The sequence below is a fragment of the Triticum aestivum genome, chromosome 6B, assembly GCF_018294505.1.
Source record: "Triticum aestivum cultivar Chinese Spring chromosome 6B, IWGSC CS RefSeq v2.1, whole genome shotgun sequence".
Lineage (NCBI taxonomy): Eukaryota > Viridiplantae > Streptophyta > Magnoliopsida > Poales > Poaceae > Triticum > Triticum aestivum.
In genome coordinates this window covers 168,881,106-168,889,630 of record NC_057810.1, presented here as the reverse complement: position 1 = coordinate 168,889,630, position 8,525 = coordinate 168,881,106, and the positions used below count along the sequence as shown (strand labels likewise).

Genomic DNA, 8,525 nt, shown 5'->3' with positions numbered 1-8,525 from the left:
TTTTATTATCAATCTTGGATATTTTACAATCATTTTATATCATTTTTTGGTACTAACCTATTGACATAGTGCCAAGTGTCAGTTGCTATTTTTCCATGTTTTTTACATCGCAGGAAATCAATATCGAACGGAGTCCAAATGCCACAAAACTCCATGATGATTTTTTATGGGCCATAAGGAATGCAATGGGCCCTGGTTGCACATGGGGGAAGTTTCGAAGATGGGACAAACCCACCAGGGCGCGCCAGGAGGCCCTGGCGCGCCCTAGTGGGTTGTGCCCACCTCGGGTGCCCCCCCCCCCGACCACCTCTTTGCTCTATCAATACCCCAAAAATACCAGAACCCTAGAAGCATCAACGAAATATTCATCCAGCCCCCGCAGAGTCCAGAACCACTAGATCCAATCTAGACACCATCACGGAGGGGTTCAGCACTTCCATTGGTGCCTCTCCGATGATGCATGAGTAGTTCTTTGTAGACCTTCAGGTCCGTAGTTAGTAGCTAGATGACTTCCTCTCTCTCTCTCTCTCTCTCTCTCTCTCTCTCTCTCTCTCTCTCTCTCTCTCTCTCTCTCGCTGAATTCTCAATACAATGGTCTCTTGGAGATCCATATGATGTAACTCTTTTGCGGTGTGTTTGTTGGGATCTGATGAACTTTGAGTTTATGATCAGTTATGTCTTTTTATATCCATGAAAGTTATTTGAGTTTATTTTATCTCTTATATGCATAATCTCTTATAGCCTCGTATTTCTTCTCTGATATTTGGGTTTTGTTTGGCCAAATTGATCTATCTATCTTGCAATGGGAAGAGGTGCCCGGTAGTGGGTTCGATCTTATGGTGCTTGATCCCAGTGACAGAAAGGGAACCGACACGTATGTATCATTGCTACTAAGAATAAAAAGATGCAATCTATATCTACTGCCATAGATAAACGGACCTTGTCTACATCATGTCATTGTTCTTATTGCATTACTCTGTTTTTTCATGAACTTAATACACTAGATGCATGCTGGATAGGGTTGATGTGTGGAGTAATAGTAGTAGATGCAGGCAGGAGTCGGTCTACTAACCTTGGACGTGATGCCTATGTAATGATCATTGCCTGGATATCATCATAATTATTTGAAGTTCTATCAATTGCCCAACAGTAATTTGTTTACCCACTGTTTGCTATTTTTCTCGAGAGAAGCCACTAGTCCAACCTACGGCCCCCGGGTCTTCTTTCTCATATATTTGCTTGGCGATCTATTTTATTTGCTCTTTTTATTCAGATTTATTAAATCAAAAATACAAAAATACTTTGTTGCACTTTATTTTATTTGTGATCTTTTATTTCAATCTATTACAACTTTATCCCGTGCACACACCGTTTGAGGCGCCGTACCCCGAAAGGGATTGACAACCCCTTTAACACGTCGGGTTGTGACGTGTTGTTATTTGTGTGCAGGGGCTGTTTACATTGTGTTGCTTGGTTCTTCTACTGGTTCGATAACCTTGGTTTCATATATGAGGGAAATACCTACCGCCACTGTGCTGCATCATCCCTTCCTCTTTGGGGAAATACCGACGTAGTTTCAAGTGACATCAGTAATGCACGTTAATTTGGAAATATATTAAGTGCATGCGGATATTAAGTAGGATATTATTTGCGTGTTATTATGTGATTAGCACTATTTTTGGCATGAAATTAACTGCACGCCAAACTTGTTGAGCACTCGATATTGAAGTAGTATAGGTCATTGGATTGACATGATTTGTTGGCCGAGATTAATTGGATCTGCCCCTTTGAGTCTTTTTATATTGGCATAGATGTATTTGGGACACTTTATTATTTATTTGGCTTGTAAACAACTTTATATTTATTTGGCTTGTGACTATCACTAGTAGAAAACAGGGCTTTCGTCATAGCCGGATAGGAGCAATAGTCCCGGTTGCATTATGAACCGGGACTAATGTGAGCATTAGTCCCGGTTCGAGCAGCTAGGGCGTCAGGAAGGCATTAGTCCCGGTTCAAATGGGACCTTTAGTCCTGGTTTAAGACACGAACCGGGCTAAAGGGTGTGATGCCCTTTAGTTCCAGTTTGAGACACGAACCGGGACTAAAGGGTGCGATGCCCTTTAGTCCCGGTTCGTGTTACAAACCAGGACTAAAGGGGTTCTGAAATTTGTTTTTTGTTTCTGTTTCAAATTGCTTATATCTTTTAGGATATTTGATGTTTTTGAGTGATTCTTTTTGCATTAGATCCAAAATTTTGTATAGTTTCTGTTTGTGTCATTAGTTTTCAAATTTGGATGATTTAAATATGAATTTGTTCAAATTTGCTTCAAACACTAGATTATGAATAATTTGAGTTTAAAAATAGTTTTTAATTCAATTCTTTTTGCTCCTAGTCACATGTCAGATTGTTGTCACAGTAATATTTATTTGGTTATTTTTAAAATATATAAATCAGGATTTTAATTAAAACAGTACTGCTTTGCTTATATAGTAGTTTTAGTCCTTTAATTGTTGTTTTCACTTATTTTTAGTTAGTTCTTTCTGTACATTTTAACATGTTGTAGTAGGCTTTTTTTAGACAACAGTAGATAAATTTTTATAATTAATTAATATTAATTTTGCTACTGTTTTGTATTAATAGTTGTTTAACTTACAATAATAGTTAATAGAATTAGTTTTGCTATATTAAAAAAGTAATTCTTTTTTCCACTTTAATAGAACGTGACTCTGGCTTGGTTAACCTTAGTTGTGACTCTTGTTGGGACGGTGCTAGCAGATGTAGTCGACGGTAGGATTGGATGGACACCATCCCGGGCTAAAGGGGTCCAAACTCTATCCCCCCCCCCGGTGTATCGCCATTTTAGTTTTGAATAAAACAAAAGAAAATGATAAAAACTTCAAGAATTAAAATCCTTCGAGATGTAGTTATGTTACTACATCTACTAGTTAGGAAAATAAAAATACCTAAATTTGGACATGTTTTCTAGAAAAGCGTGATGAAAAAGTAAAACGACTATATCTTTTGCATATGATGTCGAAAAAAGGGAAAAAAGTTATGCTCAAATTTCAGTTTTTTTGAATTTTGGTTAAATCTGGTCAAACTGTGGCCAAACTACTTATTCAAGAAATATTAGTGTTACTAAACAATTATTCAAGAATATTAGTGTTACTAAATAATTATTTCAGTTTTTTAAATTTTGGTCAAATCTGGTCAAATCCAGTCAAACTATGGACAAACTACTTATTCAAGAAATATTAGTCTTACTAAATAATTATTGGTTTTAAGAATAATAGTTTCAAACTCAAACGGTGTAACGTGTGACTTCATGCTTAACTTCAACTTCTAAGGGTTAATAGGATTGACAACTTGCTATTGTCAGGAAAACAACAAGTGCAGACTTGAAAACACGGGGGAATAGAACTCAAAAGTTAAGCGTGCTCAGGCTGGAGTAGTGAGAGGATGGGCTTCCGAGCGGGAAGTTAGACGAGGAAGTTAGACGATTTGGAATGAAAAGTGGTGATTAGTGATTAGAGATTAAATTGAGCAGTGATGATGGGTCATTAGAGATTAAATACAAATAATTCAGAAATTTAAAAATCGAGATTTTTTTAAAATTTTCCCAAAAAAATCAAAAGAATTCCATTAGTCCCGGTTGGTGTTAACCGAGACTTAAGGTCGAGCTCCAGACAACGGCCACGTGGAGGGCCTTTAGTCCCGGTTCTGAAATCGGGACTAAAGGATCGGGACTCTGCAACCGGGACTAAAGGCCCGTTTTCTAGTAGTGTATGATATATTTGGTTACTTATGAAACTATGTAAAATGTTTGAAAAACCACATCAAGCCGGTCGCGAGAGCTAAAATGGGTCCACGCATTGGTCGCACATCGACCTAAACAAAAAATGCCGGACGACGGGTGACCGATCTAAACAGACAAAAAACAAACAAAATTCTGCACGTTCGAGTTGCTCTAATCATTTTGTACCTTGCTTGGAAACCAAAAGGGTAAATCCTGTTCCACCGCTGAAGCGGCCGAAACATTTCGATCGCCCGCGCTCCTATTCGACCGGGTTTTGGCCGCGCAAGAGCCTCAGTATACGTATCCGTAAGTAGGGCCCGGTTTCAGCGACTCACTCTGCACCCAAAAAGGAGGTGCCCCACCACCAGTACTTCCCACTGGTTATAAACCCAGCCCGCCCTTGTCCCCGGCCAGACAAAGCTGCCTCTGTCACTCTCTCGCTCTCGCCGGAGAACGTTCTTGTTAATTACCTTGTCGCTTCCACCCACGCCTCTTCTCCGGCCATGGCCGTCACCGCCAGCAAACTTAGGGCGGACGCGCCGCAGTACGTCTACCACGGCAACCTCCAGCTTCCTCCACCCCCGCCTCCTTGTTACAAGACGGCCATGGGCGGCCCCCTCGCTCCACCTCCGCCTCCTCATCACGAGACGGCGATGGGCGGCCCCCAGTACCACGCTGCGGCCTGCCCGATGACTTTCCCGGTCTTCGCCAGCTACCCGCCCCCGCCCCCGCCATTCGTTCCCGCTCCCGGACCAATCTACGGCGTTCCTCAGCCACCGCAGCCGGCATTGCGGGGCCATTTCCACTTCGCTCCCACTGCGCTGCTGCGTTCAACCGCGCCGCAGTGCCGCCTCGGCAAGGTTCGCCCCTCGCTGCTGCATCCAACCGCGCCGCAGTGCCGCCTAGGCAAGGTTCCCCCCTCGCTGCTGCGTCCAACCGCGCCGCAGTGCCGCCTAGGCAAGGTTCCCCCCTCGCTGCTGCGTCCAACCGCGCCGCAGTGCCGCCTCGGCAAGGTTGTCCCCTCGGCGCCACCAAAGCAGGCAGCGGTGAAGACTTTCCCCGGCAAGGAAGCCCCCTCGTCGCCACCGCCCACAGCGCCGGTGCCTTCGGGCCGCAAGGCTCCGGAAGTTTCGGCGCGGCCGCACGGCCTCCCTCCGCACAGGCTCATGTTTTGGGCCGTCGACGTGGAAACCGAGAAGAAGCAGGCGCATGCGGCGGCCATCGCGGGAGCGGCTCAGTCCGTGAAGCCTCGCGGACGGAAGGCCAGGCTGCGTCGGATGCAGGTGCAGCAGCACAGGACGGGGAGGAGAAGGAGCAGGGAGATCTGGCGGCGGCAGGCGAAGGCGGCGCCAGCCGAGGCCACCTGCAAGCCGGCGGCCAGGTCACCCTCGCCGGCGTTCACGACGAGGCCGCCGACGCCGAGGCCCGCGCCGGAGTGGCGCGACCCGCAGGTCACCACCGTCATGATCCGGAACATCCCCAACAGGCTCAAGTAAGTGCATATCCGGCGACCACCACCATGCAGAATGCACAGCACGGCCTTCTCCTCCATTCCATTCAGTTAGATCCTCACTGCATGGCCGTTTATTTCGTGCGTTTAAGCAATGAATCTTGGCGTTTTCACGTGCGCAGGCCGGCCGAGATGATGCAGTTGCTGGACGACCACTGCGCCCGCGAGAACAGGAAGGAGAAGGCCGGCGACGTGCCCGCCGCCTACGATTTCCTCTACCTGCCGATGGATTTCAGGTAATGAAATGCCGCAATACCCCCACACAAGAACATGAAATTACCGCCTGCATTTCTTCCTTTTTTGAGCAGTACTAGTTCTCAGCACTGAGAAAAGTTGCCCTAAAAAAGGTACAAGTTCAAACGGAAAGTTTTCTTTAAAGGAACTGTGAACGAAAAGGTTAACTTTGTTACAAATGGATCGGTGCCAAGTTAAGTTAAACCTCCTTTTATGTTCTTGCCCTGTCGTCTTCCGTCGGACAAAGGCAAAGAACAAAGTGACAAAGCTAACAAGAAGAATAAACCATGTTACTAGTGGCTAAGGTAGCAGATAGTACAGCTCCTCTGTCTTTGCAACGAATGTACTACTAGTAGTAGCATAACTTAGCTTAGCATGATGTTCTTTCCTGCATTATTTCTCGTTGTGTGCGAAACAACACTGTGAAAGTTATAAGCTTAGCATAGCATGATGTTATTTCCTGCATTTCTCGTTGGTCCTTCGACTGGATAATGCTAAAGAACAAACAGACAAACTGAGCCTGGAAAAAAAGTACTAAGCATTTCTTTATATTTTTTGGCAGAAAGAATCAGTACTTAACAGACTAGACGTAAATTTTGTTCAGTTTTGCTAGAACTCATCTAGATGAGATATAGTTTGGTCTCATTCACCTTTTATAGCCATTGGATGTTGATGCTATAAGATGCGTGTATGCTGATGTGGGTTGTATCTGTTCTTGTTTTCAAATTGAATGAGACCAAATTATATCTCATCTAGATGAGTTCTAGTCACTCCCAATTTTGTTAGTACTAGTACATTTTCTTAAATCTTATACTCCTCATCGATCTACTGAAAAAATCCACGAGGAAATGCTGATGAAAAATCGTTTGGTTGCCTCCTCATAGCTTGTGCAGCAACCTGGGGTACGCGTTCGTGAACCTCACGTCGGCCCAGGCGGCGCGGGGGCTCCACTCCGCCCTGCACGGCGCCCGCTGGACGGTGTTCGGCACCAACAAGGGCATCGACATCTGCGCCGCGCGTATCCAGGTACGTACGCACCGCACGTCTGGCTTCCCATCGTTCGATCGTTCGCGTCAAACGCGCAATGATGATCCCGGCCTAGCCACCATGCATGCGCTAGTAGGCGTACGTGTTGATGTATGTATAGGCGCAAACAACGGAGTCTCACGCACGCTCGTGTTTGTTTTGCAGGGCAAGAGGGCGCTGGTGAAGCACTTCAGCAACTCCACCTTCCCGTGCGCCACCGACGACTTCCTCCCCGCCGTCTTCTCGCCGCCGCGCGACGGCGCCGCCGACCCGTCCGTCACCGGCGAGGCCACGCGCGTCGGCACCCGCGTCACTCCCGCCACTCCTCTGCCGGCTACGCCACGGGCGCAGCGGCTGGCAGGCCAGCCCGTGGCCCGTGGGCGTCGCCAGCGCGGGGTCGTGAAGCGGAGCGGTGCAACAAGCTGCGTGTGAGGCGTATGTTGTTCGTGGTAGCTAGCAGCAGCGTGGCACGGTCAAACCGGAGTCCGGCCATGCCTTCCCTTTCTTTCTCCTTTGGTGCAACGGCGCTTGGGGGAGGGAGGGAAGGCTGTTGGACTCTGGACTTGAGCAAGCATCGCACTGCTCTACCACTGCGTCTCTCTTGTCTGTACTCTCCACTTAGAAATCTCCATGAAATTTCTGCTGTGTGTGTGTAGTGTACTATCAGCCCCTGGCTTGTGCTGGGCTGCTGGCTGTGTAATGTGTCCGTAGCATGCGTCTTGTTCTGGCTCTCTCCAAGCAAAAGACTGGCTGGTGTCTGGTCGCGGAGTCCCCATTGGCCCAGGCGTTGCACCTTTCGTGCTGCAAGCTCAGTGTGTGCGGGGGTTGGAAGTTGGAACTAGAAGCTAGTTAGCGGTGCTTTCGGACTGCCAGTACTAGCATGGCACAGCATGGCATGCATGATGCATGCATGTTTATCCGTTTGTACCAGAAGAATCTCTGTCTCTCTGTCCATGTGATTCTGACGGTCGCCATTAAATGGGGCAAGAAAAAGTACGTTACTCTTCCGTGAAAATGGAGCTCCCTCAATATCAGGTTCTCTCTGGGATATATGCCCCGGAAAGGTAGACTACAAAGAGGCGCCAAAAAAGGCTTTATGACCAATGGTTAAAACTTTAAATTCCTAGTAGTAAAATACAAGAAATATTTCATGTTTCTCTTGCACTAGTAGAAAAACGAATTTACGTGAGCCCCATTAGTCCCGGTTTGATAACGACCCGGTACTAATGCGACTATTAGGCCAGCTCCAACGCTAGACCCCATCCGGACGTCCGTTTCTGTCCGTTTGGAGTGCGATTCAGCGGACGTCGAAGGGGGGGGGGGGGCTGACAGGCGACGGATGCATACACACCCAACGCGCACAAGGCGTCCCGACCCCAAAACGGCCACGCCCTGCCCTGAGCATCTCTGCCTCGCCGCCATCCCGCCCCGCCCTGTGCTCCACCGCCGCATGCGCCCTGCCGACCATCCCGCCTCGCCGTGAGCTCGCCGCCACCCTGCCGTGCGTACCCCGCCCCGAGCCCATTGTGCGGCGCGCACACGCAGCCTCGCCCCAAGCCGTGCCGAGCGCGCCCGCCCTTGCCCGTGGTGCTTGTGCCCCGTCCCGGCTACCCCGCTCCGCCCGCCGCACGCCACGTCGCCTGCCCAGTGCGAGGCCGCGCCGCGCCCTGCCCCGCCCGCCGCACGCCCGCGTCGACGGCCCCGTGCGTGGTCGCGCCGTGCCGCGTGCGCCCTGCCCTGCCCGCCGCATGCCCCGCCGCATGCCCGCCCTGCGCCTGCGCTACTGCCCGCGCCACGCCCTGCCCCGCTCGCGCCCGAGTGATAACCCACAAGTATAGGGGATCGCAACAGTTTTTGAGGGTAGAGTATTTAACCCAAATTTATTGATTCGACATAAGTGGAGCCAAAGAATATTCTCAAGTATTAGCAGTTGAGTTGTTAATTCAACCACACCTGAA

The 8,525-nt window shown here is 48.5% G+C and overlaps 1 protein-coding gene across 1 annotated transcript; it reads left to right on the top strand.

Moving 5' to 3' along the window:
- The first annotated feature begins 4,995 nt into the window (after nt 1–4,995).
- Nucleotides 4,996–7,558, top strand: LOC123133872 (protein MEI2-like 7). The gene is made up of 4 exons (XM_044553263.1): nt 4,996–5,289; nt 5,430–5,543; nt 6,426–6,567; nt 6,733–7,558. Exons 1-4 carry the CDS (start codon nt 5,075–5,077, stop codon nt 6,997–6,999), a joined length of 738 nt encoding a protein of 245 aa, XP_044409198.1. The 5' UTR covers nt 4,996–5,074; the 3' UTR covers nt 7,000–7,558.
- The last annotated feature ends 967 nt before the right edge of the window (nt 7,559–8,525 follow it).

Bases quoted from the DNA above. Each gene is read 5' to 3' on its own strand.
- LOC123133872 (XM_044553263.1), top strand. From the start codon at position 5,075: ATGCAGGTGCAGCAGCACAGGACGGGGAGGAGAAGGAGCAGGGAGATC. The intron at 5,290-5,429 runs GTAAGTGCATAT...TCACGTGCGCAG, and splicing joins AACATCCCCAACAGGCTCAA to GCCGGCCGAGATGATGCAGT. The intron at 5,544-6,425 runs GTAATGAAATGC...GCCTCCTCATAG, and splicing joins TACCTGCCGATGGATTTCAG to CTTGTGCAGCAACCTGGGGT.